The sequence below is a fragment of the Molothrus ater genome, chromosome 18 (assembly GCF_012460135.2).
Source record: "Molothrus ater isolate BHLD 08-10-18 breed brown headed cowbird chromosome 18, BPBGC_Mater_1.1, whole genome shotgun sequence".
NCBI lineage: Eukaryota > Metazoa > Chordata > Aves > Passeriformes > Icteridae > Molothrus > Molothrus ater.
The window spans coordinates 6,719,849-6,743,601 of record NC_050495.2 but is presented as its reverse complement, the minus strand read 5'-3'; the positions used below and the strand labels follow the sequence as shown (position 1 = coordinate 6,743,601).

At 43.9% G+C, this 23,753-nt stretch overlaps 1 protein-coding gene across 16 annotated transcripts in view; it reads right to left on the bottom strand.

Annotated features, from left to right (window-relative positions):
- FBRSL1 (fibrosin like 1) overlaps positions 1–23,753 on the bottom strand; it is a 503,927-nt gene that overhangs the window by 262,226 nt on the left and 217,948 nt on the right. For 13 of the 16 annotated variants that reach the window (XM_036393034.2, XM_036393041.2, XM_036393046.2 and 10 more), the window contains exons 3-4: positions 20,743–20,844; positions 9,960–9,995 (exon numbers count right to left, since the gene is read on the bottom strand). In XM_036393034.2, coding sequence (XP_036248927.1) covers positions 9,960–9,995; positions 20,743–20,844 — 138 coding nt within the window. The remainder of the gene's footprint in view (positions 1–9,959; positions 9,996–20,742; positions 20,845–23,753) is intronic. The other 3 variants (XM_036393038.2, XM_036393042.2, XM_054516732.1) reach the window with 2 other exon arrangements.

Here is a 23,753-nt window from a genome sequence, read left to right as displayed (position 1 = left end):
TTTTCCTTTGGTGATTACCAACTGGTCTGAGAATGCTGCTGCACAAGTTCAAAGCACACACTACACAGTCTGTACCATCCCTCATCTACAGCACTCTAATTGCTACAGGATGTCCAAAAATTGTCCTGCTTTGATTAGCTGATTTCAAGGGCAGCATGAACCATTTCAACCCCATGTCCAGAAAACCCAAGAACCACACATGACAGCTTCTTAATCAACTCCAAAATTTCTTATTATTTACAGATAACAAAGTACCAGTCTAAAAAGACTGAACTGAGGTTTGCAAGTATCCAGCAGCTACATCTAACATCTTCCCAAAAACTGCCAGTGTCCTGAGGCTTTCTGGTGAACACATGCGGTGAATTAATCAGACAAGAAAATTCCTCAGGATACTACTACACATCAAGGCTGTAAGTGTTCAGGCACACAAAGTCTTATCCATCATATAGCACAGAGATTAAATGCAGACAGTAAAGGTTTGAATCAGGCTACATTCCTGTAGAAAGCACTGCAGCCATGTCCACAGCAATGTAACTGTATGCCAGTTTTCCATCTTCTGGTTGCAAACCTCTAAATACTCACAACCAGAAGCACGGCATCTGGCAAGTATCTATAAATAAAGCAGTTAATTCCATTAAAATCTAGATGTGATACCACTTGAGTGTGCAACTCAGCAGCACTGTGTAAGAATCGCTAGTGCTTGCTGGATTTTTTATTATATTTTTGAAACACATACTAACTTCATAATCAAAAGCAATTTTGAGCACAAAAACTGACCTCAAGGTCACAAGACTCTGTGGTAGACTGTTCCCTTTCATTGGAAGTACATTGTACAGCCAGGACGTCAGCACATCCCCACCGGATGGGCCACAGGCTAATTAAAAAGCAGCTTTGGTGGTTGTGTCTGTTCCTAGAGCAGGTTAGTAAACCAAACTTTATAACAAGCAATGAAACTGAAGGTGCTACAGAAGCAGACAATTCCCACAAAAACAAAGCAGAGCTCAGAGTGATGAACAACTGTTTTACTCAACCTCAATGCCTTTGAGTTTCTGACCTGTGACGAGCTGAGAAAAGAGAGAACAGCTACAATCACCTGAAAACTATGCTGAAACACTAGGTATTCTGAACTGGAACTCAAATATTTCTTCATTTAAAACAAATTTTAGATACAGCAGTGCTTGAATTTCAGAATTAGATCATTGCCTCCCTGAAGGTATTTAATAAAACTAAGAGACAGGGAACAAGCAGAGAGTATTTGGCTGTACCACTCACCAAATGGTATTGCAAAGACCTCTCACCCTGGTGTGATTCCTGTCTCACACCCAAGTTACCATGGATTCATTGACATTTCTGCCCCTGCCCTGCATTCCCTGGCTTTCTAGAACTGCAGTTGGCCCTTTTGCATCATATAGGAAGACTCTTACAGTTTTCATTTGTTATAGAAAAGAGAAAGGACACCTTCTAAAATGTGACCAGCAGGTCATGGTGACTGAGGCTTGTGTTGACCATGAGTAGCTGTGATGCTGAAATGCTGAGGCAGCAGGAAGTGAAAACACTGACCCTATGTAGAAAACATCTCACAGAGTTTCCATCTGAATGCTCTTCTGCCAGCCATGCAAGCACTGCAGATCAGAAAGTTGCCCTTCACCACTTGTTCTGCAGTTGCAGCAGGAGCTGAACAGTTCCTGGAAAGGCAGCCCAGAACCCCAGGCTCCTGCCTGAGCCACCTGCACAGGGACACCAGCACGGAGCCCCTCTGTTCTCTCACCCCACAAGGGATGGAGGAGAGCTGCCTTCCCACTGCAGAGCAACCACATGGCCCAGTATATTCACATTTTAGCAGCCAGCTCGATCGCATCCAGGCTGAAACACGAAGTGAGGAGAGAAACCTCAGCCTACAGCAGATTTCCACCCATTTGCAGCTTTCACAGCAGAGCCCCCACACCTTCAGCATGTTATCAAAAGTTTTCTTTGGTGTGAGAGCTGACTTAGGGTTGCATCTGTTGTTTTGCTAAATTAAAGTTGCATTTTTGCCTTCTGTTAGGACAGGAAAGTAACTAAGGATCTCTCTCGCCTATAATAACAAATCCCAATTAAAAAAAAAAAAGGTGACAAGGAAGAAATACAAGTGATGAAATTCAGTAAAACCCACCAACCTACAGGAACCCTTCCCTACTCTCTGGACGTGCAGTGACTAGTATTACCATCACCCAAAGAACTTACCCTCCCCCTAGACCATTTTATTTCAATATAGTTTAACATAGGGAAAACCATTTTGGGACTGCTAAGCAATCAGGGTATTCCACTGAGCTGCACAATTAAATATTTATGATGCTTCAAGATGACAGGCAGTATTCTCTAATGCCAATAACACCCACAAAGTTGATGCAATCGATCCATTTTCCTTGATCTCTCTTGTTCATCAACTATCAAGGCCAACAAAACATGCTCATCTACAATTGCATTCTGCTGTGGCAATATTATTTCCTCTGCTACTCCCCTTACATGACATGGTTTTGGGTGCAGTGAAATATGAAACAAAACAAGAGAGTGTGAACCCTTTTTCCACACACCCCCGTGAGTTTCCTCTGAGGAACCCACCAGGGCACCCAGCACAACAAGCACCAGTGCATGGGCAGCCCTCAGAAATGGACTATTTGAACCCTCTCTGTAATTATAAAACACCAGAACTGCCCATTCTCACTGCACAAGACTATCAGAGAATTAAACAAAAATCAAAAGCAAATCCCCCAAGAGGCCCCACACCTAACCCCTGCCCACCGTGGTAGTTAGGTAAGGAGCTCTGATCCTAATCAGCTGTCTGCTTTAATCATCTTTTTGTTGGATTTGGTAAAGGGAAAGGAAAGGGAGTTAAAACAAGGCAATGGATTCTAAGGGAAGAGAGTCATGAGAGCAAACAACAATGTGAAAACAGCTGAGACAGACAAGCAAATACCCTGCCCTGCTACACAAAGAAAGCTCCAGCACGTATGTGACACAACTGCTTCAGGACAGTCTTAATCAAAAAGGTACAGAAATAAAGACCAGATATTCTCAAAATCCTCTGCCTTTCCTCTTCAGCAGGATGTAATCCTTTCCAGGCTGGTGAATTCAAGATGGATTTAGGACAAGTTTTCATTTTAGTGTGCAAGGCCGGTGACAGCGAGGTTATCCCAGCCCAAAAGCCAGGGAGCACTGGGAATTTCGGGGGATGCGTCTGTTTAACAATAGCGCCTTTCTAGTGAGATTAGAGCTCTGCTCCCCCCGGTGCCCCGAGCCGAGGGCAGCGGCAGGGAGATTAAAAACACGGGCAAAAATCACACACAAGTCATATGTCCCGTCCCTCGAGGGGCTCACGGTGTCATGGTGTCATCTGGCTGTGCCTCCTGCAGCTGGGGGGTTTATGGAAATCAGGATCAGCCCGTCCCGCTCCGGCCACAGGGACAAAGGGGCACGGCTGCTGAGCCTCCGAGGCAGCCCCTCTGCCAAGGCCACTGCTCAGGCAGGGGGAAACTCAGACAGAGAGGGCCCTTTGTGCTTGCTTATGGCTGTGGAGATGAGTGAAAATCCATGGGACTTTTCATCCTAATTAAAAGCAGAGGTCATCTAAGAAGAAACAGACTTTCAGAAAAGGGGACTTCTAAAGGAAAATGTGTTGTAAGGAAGTTCATGGACTTCAATATTTGTAAAGCTGAAGTATGTAGTTTATTTATGTTTGTACTTCTGCTTAAGCTTTTCATGGGACGTTTCAAAAACCCTCAAAAGAGCTCCCACGGATCTGGAATAATATGTGTACTAATTACTCAGCTCAATTTGAGCTCATGGCTTATGGGACAGTCCCTGGAGCCAAGGGTCCAGCTCCTCAGCTGGCTTACAGCAACCTGGCTCCATCCCACACAGCACTAAGAGCAAACAAAACTCTATTTATTCAGTGAACTCAGCCTGTCTAGGTGAATTCAAGCATGGGGATAGTTTTTGTGAAGTGAGGCTATTTAGGAACAGGGGAAAAGAAAACCAGCAGAAGTTAAATGCTTTGGACTGATACCACCATTTTATTCCTGGCTCTCTAAAACTCCTGGTATCTTACAGGGAAAACTTCTTTCAAAATACTTTACGCTTCTATTCCATATTATTATTTTTCTATCTTTTTAAATCCTTTGTGCTGTCATCACATTTGCAGGCCACATCAATTTTTAATAGTTCCTTTTTCTTTTCTCTGTCTTCAAAGAAGACAGAGTATTGTTCCACCTGAAGGGGACCTATCTGCCATTCTTTTTCTCGTCCAGAAGAAAAAGACAATTAGAGTCCCTCTCTTATGCTTGGCATCATGGCAAAAGGAGATTGATTGATACTTATTTTGGAATTAATACTCCTTTATTCATAAATCTTGTCCAGTAAGTCTTGCTCACATTGCCAGCCCACAGGCACACTATTGTAGGAAATACATATTAAATTCAGTTTTATCATTTACCTTTGGCTCCAGCTCAAGGAGTTTTAGAGTCATTACAAGAGCCCTGTTTCCAATATTGATTTTTGGTACAGAAAAATGCTAATTTATCAGAGGTCCTAAAATACAATGAATTTTCCAGCCTGGCCAAGAAATGTTACCCACCTAGAGAAGATATTTTTCATTAGTGTGTGACAGAGCAGCAGGTGGAAAAACCCTGTTTGTCACAATTCCAACGTGCCTCTGGTCACCGAGCGTGCTTCCACACCATGAGGGAAGCATGCTCAGGAATTCCCAAACAGAAGTATGACATGCTTCATTGCAATAATTTTTTTATCTTTATGTAGAAATTTATCCTTCTCAGGACATCAGTTTTTCCTTGACCATCTTGAAGATGTCGAGGTATACAATCATCCCTGGGATCCATGTGGGAAATGGTACTGACTCAAGGTCTGTACAGAAAAGATGCTGCTGAAGGTACTTTTCCAAGTGATAATTTGGTTCCAACTTAACAGCACAAGAACATCCTTGAAGCACAGAGTGGATTGGGGAATGCTGGTGGCGAGATCTTCAGTGAGCCCCTGTAACCTCTGCACCACAGGCACAAACCTGCCCATGCTTGCACCAAGGATTTCTGGCCTGAGAGCAGCCTCCTTAGCAGGCACCATCTGCTTCAGGGTTTCACAGACCTGCACTGAGCTGGCACAAAACTGAGAGGCCATGGAAACAGCTTTACAGGAGATATAAACCTGCGGAATCAACAGTTCCTCTGCTGATGATTTTCCAGCACTTTGCAGCCATTTGTACCTGTCCTCCCTCCTACTGAGCTGGGCACTATCTCTGTGCTGCAAACCAGGGGAGTGCAGCTCAGAACTGACTGTCCAAGCAAGTGCACTCATGGGCACGAGCCTAAGAGATCTGCCAGGGGCAGGGTGGCTGTGGGCAGCCCCATTGTACAGCAACACTGAGCACACAGCACAGGAGAGGAGTCCTGCATGGCTGTAAAGATCTTTGCCAGCAAAGATCCAAACTGGCTGGAAAGCCAGTTCCAAAAATGAACAGGATCATTTGAGAGAACAGCCAGGAAGGGGCAGACTGGGGTCCAGGCAGACAGTGCAGTGGGCTCTGGGTGCTCAAAGCCCACCCAGCCCTTGCCTGAGTCACCTCAGGTTCAGCTTCACCCAGGGACAAGGTAACTGTTCTCATGCCACATCACCAAGCAGGAGGAATGAAGGTTGCAGATAGCACTGAGCTGACTCTGGATGGGCCAAGGGTCTCTGCAAGCCTTATGGTGTTCTGCACATTTCCCTCCATCCATGAGCTCCAGCCTGAGTTATCTGAGACACTGGTTTCCTGCGCTCAACAAGGAAGATGTAAAATCAACAGAATTTGATCAGCTGCCAGGGATTTGACTAGGCTACAAAGACTTTGATATTTTACAGAAGCTCAGAATAAAAATCAGCTGCTGCTGTAGCCAAGTGTATGTTACTGTTTTTATTTAAAAAAAAACCCCTTTCAAGAACAAATAAAACCAAACAAAGACGTCTCATCCTCCTGTACTTTTGTTCCAAGGCACACTCAGACAGGTTGGCTCACTGGCTACCCATCTGCCATATGCTTTCAAGTTTATTCTTTCATTCACTCCCATATTTTAGCCCTTTCCAGTTCAGAAGACAAACAGCTGCACAGATGCTCTATAAATAAACTACATAATTTATTGGAAGAGGTTTTTTGTTTATTTTTTTAAGCTACCACATATTCCCCAGCTCTATCCTTTTCCATCCTCTCTACAAAACTGAGTCAAATTCAGCTGCAGCTTGGGTTTGTCTCTACAGCGTGCTCAACCTTATAAACAACTGCAACTTTTTAGCCATTAATAACAAACTGTATGTATTATCTTATGTATTCATTGTAACTACTTTATAACTATGTTTGGTTCTAAGCTAACTACCAGAAAAAAACTTGACAAGCATCCACAGGGCGGATATGTATCAGTGATGTATAGAAACCTCAACTAGTTTTAACTCTGATTCTCTGTGTACTTTTTAACAAATCAGTGCATTTTCAGGTAGACAGGCCTCTCATCCTGTAACCAAAAAGAGAATCTGTTTTGTCTGCTCAGAAGACAGACAGACCTCTCTGACTAAGATCACTAATCTCATTTGTGCATGCAGGAAATGTGACAAATGGCTGGAGTAGTTTATCACACAAATGTAACCATCAAGTCATAGAGGGAATGAGATATTAACCTCCATAAACAAACTCGTGTTCCATTTCTCAGCACAGCGGAAGTATACATTTAGTGAGATAAGGATATGAAACACATGCTGCTCAGGAGAGAAAGAGCTGCAGCAGCAGCACAGACATAGAAATGTCTCATCCTATCCAAGTAAAAGTAAATGCCATTTGAAAATTAATTTTGGGAAATAGTGTCTTAAGAGATTTTGTCTGTGGTATGTATAGGAGACTCTGAAACTACGTGCCAGGTCACTGGTTTTGAGGCTCAAATTAAATCTAGGTGCCACTGGAGTTCATCAGATGTAACTTCAATGAGATCAAAATTTCACAGCTATTTCAAGCATTCTCCTTATTTAGACACCCAATGTTCCAGGGGAAGCCTGAAGTCAAGGAAGTTGCCGGAATACCCAGCCCTCAGGAGTTATTTATTCAGACACTTGCATTTAGTTTTCTTCCTGCCTCTAGCTCCAGAGTCTGCACTTCATGGATGAGGCATTTGCTGGAGTTTTTCACCAGTGAGCCTGCTCTGATTGCCTGGACAGGCCTTGATGGCTCAGCTGGATGAGCCAAACCTTGGACTGAGATTTTTTTCATGCAAGATTCCTACTGTAGGTTTTAAGTTCTCTCTTGGCAAATGCTCATTTCCTTAAAATGTGCATTTTCTACAAATGTTTCTGAAATCAAACATCTCAGCAAGGACAGCTGACGCAAGTGAATGGAGAAGAGTGGGGATTCAGAACGAGGTAATTAAAATTGAGCACGCACAAAATAGTTTGTGGTATTTAAACAGCTGCTGATGGAACCCAGTACAAGAAGTTCACCAAGTAACGATACAGATCATCATTCCACAAGTCTTCCACAACACAAGCCATCAGCACAGCTATCAGGAGAACACCCAGCACAGCAGTGTCTCCAGCATTCCTCCTGCTGCCACTGCTTTCACCATGTCTGGGGACAACCCATCCCATGTAAACAGGGGCAGAGCCAGAACAGTGACTTAAAGTTTCACAGACAGATGCTTTCGTGAGAAAATGAGAACTCTTACAGATGTTATGGACAAGTCCTGCTGTAGGGCCAGTTGTCTGGATCTGGTGGTTTGAACATCTCTGTGCCACCTGCAAGAATCAGCTTCCCATGGGAGTTTGGGCCAATGGAAGTGGCAGTCTCTGACTTTTGCTAAATCAAATTAGAGCAGCATCAGAGTCTTGGGGGAAGCAGTGAGCCTCAAGAGCTGGCACATGGTGGGGCAGAAGGCAGTTTAACAGGGAAAATGACAATCCATAAAGAAAAGCAATGCCATTTCACACTACTCATGATCTCAAAATACTGCCCTGGCATGCAGAAAGCTCTTACCTCCCTTGAGAAGTTATGGGTTGGCAAAATAAGAGAACCTTGTCCCCGCACATGCACAGAGAAGGAGCTAGTAATTTTCTCAAAATCATGTCTCTGAGAAACAAAAGTAAATTTCTGAATAGGCAGCAATGGAAGAAAACAGTCCTATGATTTATTGGCCTTGAGACTCTGAGAAGAATTCTTTGGCCTTTTTCCATTACGATTTTGCAACCTATGTTATAGCCACTGGGAAATTGTTTAGCTCCCAAACCAGGCACTCAGTCATAAAATCTGTGAAGATGATTCATTATTATTTATGTGGTGCCATGGGCATGCATGGCATTTTACAGACAAATAGAAGATAAAGCATCTGCCTTTAGAAGCTTAGGTGAATCTGATTCTCCAAGTGTATGGAAAGCAGCACTTAATGGGTCCTAGAGCAAACATTCCTCATCCCTCAATGAATTAAGCAATGAAACTCACCTGGGATACTGTAGGATACTCAGTAAACATATAACTACTGTCTAAAAGTTCATAACATTATTTCATTAGAACTGTGAGGGACTTTTCAAGTCATATGTTATTTTGTAATGGTTTTATGATGAAAATGTACTTAATCTTATATTATGAATTTCTGATAATATGGACGATAGCATGGGACAGTGTTGCTATGAAACCAGACCATAAATTCTGCACTGCCTGGCAATTTTTTCTCTTTGTGCACTGGGTAGAAGCTCAGCAAGTTCCATCACCCTAAACCTACAACGTAAGTTATTGAAAGCAAATAATTCTGGTGATTATAGTAAAAAGAAATGTGTTCCAGGCCTCCACATCAACTTCCTGAAGTACATAAAATCCACCCTTGTTCTGGCTCTATAGAGAATGAGCAGCTTTAGCTCTTGGTATGAATCAGTTTGGGACCACTCACCTAGAAGGCAAAACTTTATCATGGCAGAGGCTGTGACAACAGCAATTACTGTCAATCAGTGTAGGTAGGAGTTGTTTGCTGGACTGAGACATCCATGTTCAGATTTGCATATACCTTCATCTAGAACCTTTGCACTCCACATGACTTACTGTCTGAACAACCAGGGTATCATATCTCCCCACCATACATTTGTTTTGAGAGTCAGATATAATGTGATTCCAGGAATTTTCATGTTGACTTTGCTAAGCCTCTCACACCCTCTCCTATTTCTGTATTACTCAGTCATGTCTGTGCCTGCCTTTTTTGGACAGCTGAGCAGAAAATGTATCCAAAACAAACAAATTAATCCACCTCTATATGAAGAAATGTCATTATTGCACACACAAATAAGGTACATATGAACAGAAAAGGACAATTAAACATGTCTGGTACATTGCACACATAGGCAGACGTGTCCTGATCCTGTAACACTACCCTCAAACATTGTGGCACTCCTGTGAAGGAAACAGCAACACCCTCCCCTGAAAACAAGCAAGCTTGTTTTGTAACTCAGAGGCCTGTAAATAAGAGAATATTGACTTTCTTGTTGTTCACAATGGTGAGGGATGCAATTCATTGTAAAATGGGAGTAATTCTGTATTTGATTCTTGTATTTAATTCACAAATGAAAATGTGTACGGGGGAGTGAGGAGAGGAGCGAAGCATCTCCTGCTGGTGTTGAAAACTCTCTCCACTCAGGTCTTGTAATTCTCCAGAGGTGACTATCTAGCTGAAATACACCATCAACTGACCAAAAAACCCTCCCTATAAGTACAATATTAAATTAAGAAGCCCCCAAGCTCTTACTGCACTCCCACATGTCAGGGCTGTCCCCTGCCAGGTGCATGACAGCCCTGTGCTCTCACCCTGTTTCTGTTCTGCATTTCTTCCATGCCAGTGGCTGTGCAATAGGTAGTGTAAACCTCTGCAATCAACATCAACAGAAGTGAAAGAATTAGCTGTAAAATGACTTACGGAGTAGCCTCTTCCTGAAAGCGATTGAGCAGAACTCTGTGGGAGGAAACAATATGCCACAGTAAGTAATGCAAGAGATTCTGTGTAATGTAAGATAAGAATCATTTTGCTATTCCCTCCCCCAGCCCAGTATTCCTTAGGGGAAAACTCCACAACCTCAAATGATCTCCTGATACTCTGTGTGCTGCCACAGGAGTAACAGGCAGAGAGCACTTCCAGGTGAGGGCTCTGGGGCTATTTCAGGCAGGGTTTCATAAGCCAGAGCAGGGCTTGAACAGCTCCTCCTGACCAAGGTAAAAGCTCTCAGCGTGGGACACGTCTTCACAGCAGCAGGACACACACCTTGAGCCATCCCTCTCTTCAGGACATGACGGCGCCTCCCTGGGAACAGCACGCACATGTGAGGATGCTCTCCAGAACCAGGCTTGCACATTTTGCCTCATCGACTCCAACTCTCAATCATGTAACCAAATATCCCACTTTCCATTCCCCTCCATGAATCTGTGAGCCTCCAAGCCTTCCCTGCTGCAGCATTACCATATGACAACTCTATCTGAAATAACAATAGCAGCAAAGCACTAATTTATCATCTCTCAGAGCTTTAATAAGCACTCTGTCCCTTTTGAATAAGTTAAATTACATTGTTTACTCCTGCTCTTTATTTCAGCTCCTCCTGCTCCTTTCTCTACCACATCCTTACCTCTTTCACATGCTGCCAAATCATTTGGTTCTTTTCCTTCTCATTACACCAGCTCCAGTCACTTGGATCCCTTTCCACTCTCTACAACCAAAGACTGTCGAGCTGCTGGGTTTTTGCTGGCACTGGCTTTCTCCAAGCAGCTAAATGAATTCCACCTCTAGCTCCAGCTGCTGCTATATGCCTTCTTTTCGGAAATTAAAAAGGAGCCAGAACACATGACACCACATAACCCAGCAAGTACTCTGCAGGCCAATTTCCAAGTGTGATTTATAATCATGATGCCCTCACTACATGATTTTATTAAACAAGATCCAGGGAGTCTTAGCAGTCCTGTTTCTAAGACTGATGTTCTAGTGAGTACCAAAAATACCGAATTGTTGCAGGCTGATGGTGAGGATTATTTTGTCTTTTTGCAGCAGTGCCAGAAGTTATCACGTTACTAAATCAGCACAGCACAATACCCCAAAGAGATTGATGCAAACTGATTGCAAATACTTGTAATTTTTCACCAGCAAGATAACAGTCCCTTTGTACTAGCAGTTTGAAAGCCTTTTGATCAGAGGATACCTAGATATACACAGGAAACCTTTTCCAGACTCCTGCTCTCAGTGGAAGACACAATTGTCTTGTTGCTCTGCCCATGCAAGCTCTGTGCCACTGGCTTGCACCTGCCTCTGACACCAGACAGGCAATTCTCCAGCCAAGTGCCCACGAAGGAAAGCTCCCAAAGTCCTACAGTTATGTGGGTATGGGAGGAGGGCTCCCTGTTAACCCTCTCAGTGCCACACAGAAGGAAAGATGTGACCCAGCTCTTACACACAGGTCTGCAGCCAAGGAGTGACTGGGTGCCAGTCCCCACTCCTGGCATGCTACACCTGCACCTCTGCGCTGCTGGAAAGGGACAGCTTCCACAGGGGAGCCTGAGGCAGCAACAACACTGAGAACAGCATTTGAATTCCCACCTTCTCCATATTGCACACAGATATGGCCACTGCCTTCAAATATTACCAAAAAAAGTAGGGGTTTATTTATAAACCTCCTAAATATAAACTGTCCAGAAATAAAGCTACAGACCAGTGAAATGAAGGACAGTGGCATTTACCTCTATTTTTGAGAAACTATGATAAACTTATCCCTCTCTCTACATACTCTATACCCCAAAGTACTCATGACATTCAGCCTTGTAGAGAAAAAGGTTAATAACAATATCCTGCTATCTACATAAGTATGCCAAACAGCTGAACACAATTATGTGTTCCAACACTTTGGAGAGCTTGACCAGGCAGTTTACCTAAAGTAAACACAGAAATGATGTGGAGGCAAATTACCTGCCTGGAAAGGCGGGAGGAGGAAAGGAAAAATGGTGGAAGTTCTCACTCCAGCCCTCTATCAACTGAGATTTAACCAAGAATGACAAGGTCTAACAAATTGGAAATAATAACCAAAAACAGAAACAAGAGGTTTCATTAGAAGCTTCTCTCTAGGGAAACAGCCTCAGAGCATTTTCACTCTCACAGTTATTTTCCATCTTTGAGCTTTGTGCACGCGCAAAATGTTTTCCTGGCATAGAGCAGACTCTTGTACAACAAATTCAAGCTCACTAACAACAGACCTGCTTTCCTTAAGACAACTTTCAGGCATCCCAAGCTGTCCAAGAACCCCAGGAATCTGCAGACCACTGATTTAAAACCACTGAGTAGAAAACAATAAAAACCGGTTGTTGGGTAAAGTGTTACATCAGAAATAATGAAAACTGAATGGCAATTGACTCTGGTATTTTTCACATCCAAGAGCCTCTTCTCTCTTAGAAATTTTAACATCAAATTTCCTGAAAAATCAGTGGTGAAAAAGGGTGGGGTTTTCCCCCTCCCTCAGAATTTTTCTTGCACATATAAAATTAGTAACTGGTGAATACTTTGGAGTCAACTCGTAAAATCTTTTCCAACAATTAGGTTTAGGCACAACCATGCCCCACACTCTCCAGGGCTGTTTGCATGCATTTTTTCTGCACATCTAACAAACCACTATTGCTTTTTTGGTTAGCTGGGAACACTGCAGCTCTTTAGGCAGATCCATACCAATTGTCACATGTAGCAATTCTGAAATAAACTTAGCTAAGATCAGCTACAAGTGCCAGAGCAGAACAGTCTGCATGCAACTGTGATGGATGTTCCTAAAGAAAAAAAATCTTTGGGGGTTAATACAAACATGGCTCAGTCCGTATGTCTCTAGATCAAGATCAAATAATGAGAAAAGTAATCAATTGTGGCTGCAAATATAAGAAATCTTAGTGGAAGTTTAACTTGGCATCTACCCAACACTGAAGAAACCTCCTTTCACAGTGAATGAGTGCTTGTCTGGCAGGAGTAATTACTGGGCCAAGCCTTCAGCTGGAACAACTTACCCAGGCTCTTACCTACAAGGACAGGAGCACTTACATGGAGGGCTGTCACACAACTCTCACTCTCCAAAGAGGCTCTTTGCTGGTTGGGCCAATTTTCTCCTTGTCAGAAGGGCCTCAAGCAGCAGGGCACGATGGTGCCCGTGGTACCCAGCCAGCCACATCCCTGTTGGTGCTGCTCCCTCCAGCACAGCACCTGCCTGGGAGCTCACCTGAGACTGAAACCCAACCCAGCTGCAACACAGGCACCCAAGAATGCTCAGCTCTGGCCCTCAAACACTGCCTGGAGAAACCAGAGCAGGCGGGAAAAGGGCTGACAAACACACAGCTCAAAGCCAGGACTGTGACCCCACCCAGGCAGACACTGAATCCCAGACCTCAGCTCCAGCTGCACAGCAACCCTGAGCAGAGCCCCAGGGAGGGCAGCAGCCTCTCTGCCTGCTGAGCACCAGCTCTTGCCTCTTCCAGGGCTGTTTGGAATACCCAGCCTTCCTAGGGGAGACTGTTATGAGTTAGGGGCAAAATGAGTATGGCCTGTGCATTTAATGATGCAGAAGTGGAGCTGCACTGCTAGGTGGCATTTGTGCATAAAGATAAATGGCTTATAATATTTTGCAGATGATGTGCTCTTTTACAACTAAAGATTTTTGGTTCCTTTTAAGCCCAAGGTTAAAAACAAAACCAGACAGCACAGACAAGACATTTCAGTTATGTCACAGAGTGAATTATTTCTACCCTGGGATAGCTCTCGTGTTAATTACACTGGATATAAAAAAAAATACACCTTTCTGGAAGCAAAGGCAAAATCTTACTGCTAAAAGACTCTATTTCTATTACCCCCCCACAGATGTCCTTGAGAGCTTGAGTTACACTGCTATCTGCAACTGTATTTAAAAGATTTCTTTCTTTCTTTGTGATAAAAATGGCAACTGCAATTTAGGAAAGAAAATAATGAGAAAATCTCACCAATAACCTGCAGCAGGTTTTCCAAGATTGTCTATTAAATTGACAGAAGAAGATATTTCCCTTATATAAATAAAAGCATGGCCTTCCACTGCTCTCATGATGCAAGAAATTAAGATACCCTCAGTTCAGTTTCTTAAAGCTATTGGGTTACTTATTGAACTCGAAAGACAGCAGGAAGGGCTTTAAAATCCAGTAATAATCAAGGTAAAAGGGCACCTCAAGCCAATTCCCCACTCTCAGTGGGTCAGGCAGGTTTCAAGTTGAATCTTTTGTGTCCTTGATATAAAACCTAACTACAAGGGGATTAGTTAAAAGCAGGTGATTGCAGCACAACCACAAAACTAGGTCCTTTGTAGTGCTCCCTTCCATCCTCTTTGACTAAAGGACACAAATTAACATATTCCAGAAATGTCAAGAGTTCACTCCTGCTTTTATGACATGTGCCATTTCATTGGCTGAAGCCAGGAGTGTATCAAGTACCTCCAAATCACCTGTTGAAATGGCTCTTTTCAGCCAAAAGCTATTCCCATGTGCCACAGGACAGTCCCCAAAACCAGCCTCCAACCACTGCTGTTAATGCCATCCTTGTGTAAGAGTGGAAACTGAGGCAGGGAAAGACTCAAATGTGCCAATGGCACCTGAGGAGCCCCCAGCAGAGGAGGGAACTGAGGCAGAATTCCCAGCTCCACTTAGTGCCAAATCACAGGCCCAAAATTATATGGCCCAGTGCTGCAAAAGCCTGATTTGCTTGGTTAGCACTCAGGAGAGGTAATCAATAGTATGCACAGAGAGATCTGATTTTGAATTCTGTTGCATAGAATTTGCTCAGGATGACACTCACCTCAGCTATACCCACCTCCCACTCTCCCAATTCCACAGTCAGAGAGGGCAGAGGCACCAGAAATTGAATGGGTTTACCCTCCCCTTGGTCATTTATAGAGAATTCAACAACAGAATTTGGGTTCAGCTTAGAATACTAGAGAAGTCTCATATTTCCTTCCCAAACAAATCCCTTATAAAACTCAAATATCGTGGAATGAGAAGGGTAAGTGGAGAGGAGGGCAAAAAGAGCCAAGGGCAGGAGATATGCCAGACCTTAACACAGAGACCCTTAATGCAATTAATTTCCACAGCCACACTCCTGCCTGCTGATACAATGGGTTCAATTGACATGGCAAAGGTCACCAGTGCATCTGATGTTCACTGAGATTAGAGCCTGGACCTGACAAGATAACCACAACACGTGATGAACAATCTGCATGTCCTGCAATGCTTGAATGCGCTCCTTCTTGAATTCACTGACTTTATTCTGTTGGATAAACAGAGAGTATTATGCTTAGAAACACTGCAAAAACAGTCTGGTAGGGTATCAAGCTACACAAGGTCTGAACATCTGTAACTGGCTTGATAAGCTACAGAACAGCTTCCTCACAGGACACTTTTATTCCTACAGCTGATGGCTGCAGACAGCAGAAGGAAAGATGCCCACTGACCAGGAATGAACAAACTGAGTGCAGCTAGCTAGAAACAACAGGAGAAGACCTCACAGAAATGCACAGAACCTACAGGAGTGCTGCTCCTGTTCAAACCACCTCTGCCAGCTTCACAAAACTCCTCCAGACTTTCTTTCTTCCTAAGTATCCCTCACTGAAACTTCGTGCCAGTCATTAGAACTTAATTTCTGCTGAAGCTGTTTCCACACAAGCATTTGGGGTTTTGTGGGCTGCAGATAAAAGCAGACAGCATGCTGAAGGGAAGGGAATTTTTGCCTCCAGAAGAATGGGATTTGCAAGGTTTCATGGTCCTTCCATGTATATTCAAACCAGTTTCCCAAGAGTCATGGTTTGTGGAAGGGGTGCTAAAACTTTCCTGTTGCTACTCTTTTTAACTAGGATGGTCTTACTCCACTCTTCAAACTGCAGATCAGATCCCAGTGTGTCACACATGGGGAACAACGGACAGCACATGCCACAAAGAGTTTGCAGCCCACATGTTACTACCCCAGGCCTTCCAGAAACTCCTTCAGTGTGCTCTGTGACACCCCTGACCACGGCTCTGAGGTCCCACTGCCACCCTGCCAGAGCCAAGAGCGGGCATCCCACATGCAGCAAAGTTTACAGTGTGGATAAATGTGGAGATGTGGTTTGACTGTGGTCTGATTCTCACTTCAGAGGCTCATCTGATTGTGCTTCTGGCAAGGTAGCTTCAGCCTGAGGCACACAGGAGGGACCTCCAGCTTTGTACCTGGCTGCTGCTCTAATCCCTGTGCCCCAGGAGGGGCAGCGTGGTACGGGAAGTAGGAGGGAAGGGGGAGACAGCGCCTGTGATGGCACACAAAGAAAAGCAGATCACAGTGAACTGCCTGAATTAGAAATCACAGAAGTTATTTTGTATTCATCTACCAGAGAGAGAATTTTATATCTAGCCTATACAATATGCTAAACACTTATCAAAGAACATTTAGAGAGAGGAAAATCTTTGCATTTCCTAAAAGACTGCTTTTCGTTTATTATGTTTAAAGAAAAACAAACAAACATATGAGGATAGGATGATGAAAAATTAGAAAAGATAGCCTGGGGGATGAGAGAAAAGGCTCTCAACACCTTAGTAGCAGTGCTTGCTGGTTTTATGCACAGCTGAAGCCAATCCCTTGAAAAGGAGAGTTTTGACTCTTAAGTGGCCAGCACCTCTTGCAACATATTTCCTAATCAGCGAGTATTTATGGTCGATATTTTATATTTCCAATTTCCCCCTAAGGGCTCCTGAGAAAGCAGCACACCTGCCAACCTTTTCAGCTGGGCCAATAATTGCCAATTTGCTCTTTGCCTTAGTATATCACTCAATTTAGCCCTGGCTGTGCCCTGCATACATCCTCATTCATCTCTGTGCCCCCATGACAATTAGAGTGTTAGCTTCAGCTAACTAGGGCAACTATTCTACTAGGGTTGGAAGACAATTATTAGTCTATTTTCCCATCTTGTGGCAACAAAATTGAGAATCCATGACAATTACATTCAGCAATTCTGCACTCTGCCGCCTGTTCCCCCTCCTTGCCCCCACCTTCCGAATATTTCAAATTATCACAGCTCTACTACCACATTCAAATTTTCCATGTTCACAGGGAGTGAGGCTTCTATTTAAATGATAATGAGGGACGATCCATTCAATTTAGTGAGGGAGAAAATCCATTAAAAAGCAGGCAGTTCTTAAGCTGATGGGTCAAGAAAAAGATAAAAACCCTTTTTTCAAGCCATTATACAAGGCTCTGTGTGGATTTTTGGACTGTTCAGGACATCAGAAAAGATTAGGACAATTATGGAACATGGGGAAAACCAAAACAAAATGCCCAAGCTTTCCACTTTTACTTGGGTCAACACAACAAAATAGCAATATGGCTTATCTGGCTCTTAATTCTCTGGCAACTTCCAATTACCTCACACTGAAAGGCAGCAGAGCAAAATCCCATTTTGGAGAAAGGCTGTTGACTCTGTTTTGGTTGTAGAAGACCTGAGAGTACATGTGTAATAAGGATGTCAGCTCTGTACTAGTTTTTAAGGGAATTTTACATCTACACTGGGAACATAAGCAAGTGGTAGATTCCCATCTCCTCTCTGCACCACAAAACCTGGGCTAAAACTTCACTGTTTTTCTGCTCTGAAGTTTCATCATCCCAAAGAAGAGCCCAGCCTCAACAAATCAAACCTCTGCAGCCAGAGATGATTTCACTAAATCATAATAAGCACTTTTTTCCCCCAATGACCCATAATAAATGGCACTCAGTGTAATGTCTGGAAAGACTTACTATACAAGCCAGACAATTACTGTCTCACCATGAAATTGTATCATTCTCTCCCCACAGAATTTTTACTTGTGGCAAGGAAGGAGCAAAATGCTCCGGGTTTCATAGTGGATGAACCAATGGCTGCTTGTGTGTGTGTGTGTGTGTGTGCACACAATATAATCAATCATTTGCCTCAGTTTTCTTTAGAGTGCAATTATTTCATGACAGACCAGGCCACCTCTTGACTTCACGGTCCATTAGAGACTAATGACATGCATTAATGTAAATAAAGAACAACTTGCTGGCATCCCACTGAACAAGTCACCTCAAGGAACAAATGGCACAGAGGGGCTAAGCTGTTCAGAATAGCACCTCTGAAATGGGGACCAGTGAAGCTGGAGGGAGGATCTAGTGCTCCTGAGATGGCACCACTGCAGCTGACACTTGGATAGGCACATTCCCCACCACACCTGCTGTGTGCTGCCCTACAGCAGCCTGGCCTGTCACCTCCTGCCTCATTCACTCCATCGTTCACCCCGCTTGGTGGGGAAAGGCACGGGAGGGAAAGGCAGCACAGAGAGCAGTCCTGAAGGCCGAATTCACCAAGGAACAGCCCAGGTGCCTCCTGCTGCAGAGCATCCCTCTGCAGGGACACTGCTGGGTGCTGGAGCCTCTCTAACCAGCAGCCTTGAGGAAACACCATCCCTGCCTTCACTGGACATCCTGACTGCCCTGTGCTCCTGAGGACATACAAGGAGTTGTGCCACTCCAGGGTTTAAACTGAGTTCTGGGACACACAGCTCCAGAGCCAGCAGGCAGCAAGCATGGCTGGACAGAAAATCCTGCAGGAATCAACACTCAGTAGAATCTTGTTGTCTCCTCTCCCTTTCCCTGCTCCCTCTCTACAGAGAGAGAACCAGTCTACCTCCTCATCCCTTTGCACAGAAATGGGGAAAACCATCTGATTGCACCCCTGGGACTTCCTAAGACTTTGAGACAGTTGCTAAATAGGCTACAGAACATGTACCAGTACGTGAGGCAGTGTTATATGTAATTAAAGCTAAATTGCACTCATCAAATAACGAACTAAGAGCATTCTGTGATTCATGAACCTTACTTTTCAAACTGTTTAATTACTAATTTGAAAAATTCTCATTTGCCATGGGTCGCCAGGTCACGAGAGCAGCTTCAGCAAAGCTCTGAAGTGTGCCCCCGCCTCCAGGCACTGCCCAAACATCTCCTCTGACTAAAAAAGAACAGAGTGCCTATTTCCCACTGAATTTCACTGGCTGCTGAACAAGCTTTGAAGATTTTGCAGGAATTAGGCACTCGGAGTCAATTCCTACAGGCTCAGCCTGCAACTTTGGGGGCAAAGGGAAAGGAGGAGAAATACTGGAAGTGCATCAGCTTAACAAGAAAAGTCTCCAAGACCACTTAATGCTTTAACCTAAGCTAATGGCTAGGCTGGAATATGTTATTCCTTTCCTGCAGCCCCACTCTACAGCTACAGTGCAGCTCCCAGGCTGTCCTGCTCACACACCCATCAGGAGTGGCCGAGGGGAGGGGAAGCAGAGAATCCCATCAATGTGGATACGGGATCTTTTACACGTCCATAAAATCACCACCATTTCTGACTAAAACACAGCCCAAGATGTCCCACAGCAAGGGGGTTTGTCCCGGGGCCCCCTGGCTGCCTGGCCCCAGGGCGTGGGCTGGCAGTGCTGGAAGCAGATCACAGGACACGTTATTTTTCTCTTCCTCCCACTGCGTCGGCTGTTTACAGCACCCCATTCACACTCCAAACATGTAGAGAGAATTTTCCCCCCCGTCACATTTCCCTGTCAGAGCTGTCAAGCTGAATCCCGCTTTAATCTGCCAAAAGCACTTTTCTGCTGACATTTTTAATAAATACTTTCAGCTTTTAAACACATTTGTGGGAGCCATTTTTTCCCCTTTTTCTCCCTTTTCCTCCTGTAGAACGGGCTCTGAAAGCCTTAATAGCAAATACATTACACTTATCAAAGGCTTTCCCCCCACCTCTTCCTTTTGCATCCTGAAGCGGAGGTAGTGTTTTCAATTTTAAAGCTAAATTAACTGTCCAATTGAATTTAGCTGGTGTGAGCTGTTTTCTGTGACAGGTTTTAGTTATGAAGCATATTTTACATTAATAGAACTCAACATGAAAACCACTCGCTCTGGGATTTCTGTGGCTTGCCATTGAAATGGCAAATTTAATATTTCAGACATGCTCGTGCCAGCGTTTGATTATTGTTCTTCATTTAAATCTCTCCTAACGGGAAAGGTCCTAATTAGTAAAAAATCATGTTTTAATGAAGGCGAAATGCTAATTGCTAACACAAAAAGCCTTCGTATAAAATTATCCCAGCACTGCCATTGATTTCTTGGTGACTCAAAAGCCCATTTGTGTGTTTACACACTAAGGCGCCATTTGCTTTTGTTTTATCATAACATTTCACTCAATGTACCATCGAATTTCCTGAGAGAAAGACAGCTTTCCCCCAAAACCCTCTCATATCTTGGCGGCAGGAAGCATAAAATTAGATGAACTAACTTTGCACCCAAACTATGTGATTACGTGCAGCAGTTAAACCCAAGGATGCTGTAAAAAGCTTTTTAACACAACTTCTTTGAAAAAAAACAAAACAAACCGCCAAGCCATTTTTCCCCAAGGAATAACAATTCCATTTTGTTTTCCCATCTCTGATCTTTCGCTTATCATATTATTTGCACCATGATTATAGTGTTTGCAAGGCAGCTCAACCACTTATGCCGTAACACTCAATCATGACATAAAAAAAAGTTATTACACAGTGACCTCTGGATGCCAACATTTGTTCAGCAAGATTTATGAAAAGCCATGTCAGCAGCAGGAATTGCTGCAGTGAAGCGATGCTTTCTCCTGAACGGTACTTACATCACTGAGACGGTCCCTTGAGCTGCTCCGCTGAGAGCTTGTGGCCTCCCTGATGCTGTCTTCCTCGCTATTTCTGCCACTTCTGCTTGTAGGGACCTTCATCTAGAGGGAGAAGAAGGAGGGGGAAAAAGGAGATTTTCAAGCACTGCTCTGCCACCTGTTCCCGAGGTTGCTGACGGCAGTTCAGTCAATGTTTCACTCCTACGCCCACCGTGGCAGGGGTGGAACGCAGGGGCTCTGCAGTTGTGCTTGGCCACCTGTGTCCACACCAGAGTGGCGGGGAAGGTGCTTTTGGCACTCCTGGAAGCAGGTGAGGTTGTGCCTGACACGAGGAGAAAGTGGACAGACAGACAGACCCGCTTCACTCTGCTCCCAGCACTCCTCAGCTGGGGCACTGCTGGGGCTGCCTGACCCACCCAGGCCATTGCTCCCAGCCCAGAGATGATCCCTGGGCCACCCCAGGGACTGCACTGAGAGGTCATGATGGCCACTGAGGGACACTTGCTGAAACAACTTGCTTGAGATACTACGCAGAATTTGGAGCACATCAGGATTAACTCTTACATCCAAGGCTGGTGCTTTGACTGCTAAATCATCCCACTCCCTTCACCTGAAGTTGTGCTTGTGTTTGGACAGAAGTGAGAGAGCCAATGTTTGAAATCACAGCAACCTTCCTCCTACATCTGCAAAGAGTGTTACAGGGGGAGGAGAGGGGTAGGATAGATGTCATTCACAGCTTCATTCCTGGGCTCATTTACTAACAAATTATTCTGCTAATTCCCTCATGAAATATTGGGTGGAAAGAAGTGTTTAATTTATTAATAGGTTCTATTCATATCAGTTTGGTTCCATTTAAATTACACTATTTAAAATGTCGGCTTGTACAAATTGGTATTTTTAATGGCAATAAAATCCCTTTGTTTCTTGCTGTCCTGTTCCACAGTGGTGCTGGGAGCCAGCAGGGTTTGCTCCTGGTGCTGGTGTAACCCTTGCAGCCCTGCCCCTGTGGCACTGGGCACACTGGACAGGCTGTCACCATGTGGGCACAGCAATCTGAGTGCTGGGAGCACTGATCACTGCACTCCATGGATGTCTGACAGTGCTGCCAGCTAAGTGCCCCCCAGTCTGTCAATATTTTAATGAAATGTTCTACTGTGTGGAGAATGAGCTCCAGCTCTCATCCAGACTGCACAGCCCTGTATGGGCATGGGTAGCAGAAGTAAAAGAAATAGAAAGAAAATATCATGCTCAGTAGATTTCTGATTAATGTCCTTGCTCTGCATGCCTTTTGGCCACTTACACCTCCCCAATACACTTTCTTCTGCAGGGTAAGACTTTTGGACACATCTAAGTGATAGAAATCAAAATTTTTTCATGGCCCCCTCATCATACAACCACCATTCTCAGTGCAGTGCCCTGTCTCACTCCTTGTCCACCACCTTTCAAATATGTTGCCCACCTGAAAACTTTTATCAAGACCAATATTTCATCTTTGCTCCTATGTCAAAATGTTCAAAAGCACAGCACAGCAATGAGAGGTAATCCCTGCTGGGATCTGCTAGAATCATTCCCAACAACGGGGAGCTTGCATTTGCAACTATCCACACCGTGTATCAAGGCAAGAAATAATCCACTTGAAGTTCATGATGTTCAATCCATATTGTCTGTTCCCTTAATAACTAGGTCAACAACATCAAAAAGAGAACTCTAACTATACTACATCAATATTGGCCATAAGCCATCAAATTTTAAATTCCACATATAATTAAGTAAATTTGGTAAGATTTTTTTCCTAAATGCATTAAATGATTGTCATTCACTTATTTTATTCTTTTTGAGGTCTTTATTAAGCAATTACTACTTCAGCTATGCCATTATCTTGCCTAGGATTGATGCCAAGCCAATAAGACAAATGGTAATACCCCATTAATTACAGCCTTTCATAACACTGGCACTCCAGCTTTCTTCTGTCATTTGGGTCTTTCTACACTTACTCAAAACCCAACTCCACTGGTTTCGAGTCATCAGCCAGCTCTTCTGAAACTCTTGGATGTAAAGTATCTGACCTGCCAATTTCAATCCTTCCAGACACAGCAGGTGCTTTGTTTCGCCCTGAAATAGGAACCACTTAACCATTACAGGGCAGAATTACAATTTCCCTAATACAGTACAGAAATGCCCATTGAATTCTGCAGCTTTCTGATTTCTGATCCGCAACCTTCTCCCTCCCACCAAGGAACACATCAAAGCCTGTCAAAATTATTACACTTCTGACCTAAACAACTCCTAGACAGCCACAAATTAAAGGAAAAATAAATTATGCCATTCCAAATCCTTTCACCTTCCCAAGTGCAAATGGTTGCTAGAATTAATTCAAAAGGACTAAACTGCCAGCTGTTTAAAGTTAGCACAGACTCACCCAACCTGTTACCAGACTGGATCCTTTTGCTGCTTTTCTTGAGTTACAGTCAGCTCCAAACACCACCTGTTTCTTTTCTCCAAATTTCATTAAAGGAAAACTACACCTACACACACAGTAACAAATTGAGACAATTTGACCTGACAAGGTCTTGCACAGGCAAGCAAATTAGAAGCATCACTGCTGCCATTAACCTTTCCAAGTAAATATCAATTATTAAACTTGCTGCACTACCTCTGTCCCCAGTTTGCTGCTGTGAATTAAGAGGGTCATCAGCCTTTTTGACAGATCTTGTTCATTTACACCTGCTGCCTGCCAGCAGGGGAGCCCGCACACCCGCAGCCCCAGCGCTCAGCCAAGCTGCCTTAATTCATCAGTAATTACCCTAATGAGCCACATGCAGGACCCAAGGAGGAGGACAAGTTGTTCTGCTAAATGGATGCATTGGTTTCAGGGGCACTCTCGGCAGACCTGGGTATTAGCAAACTGGCCAAAAGCTTCTTTCCCAAAGTTGCCACTGGCTCAGCTGCTTGATTTCTAGTGATTTTCTCTGGGTGTTTTTGCTTGAGTTCCAGAAATTCCTCCTGACCAC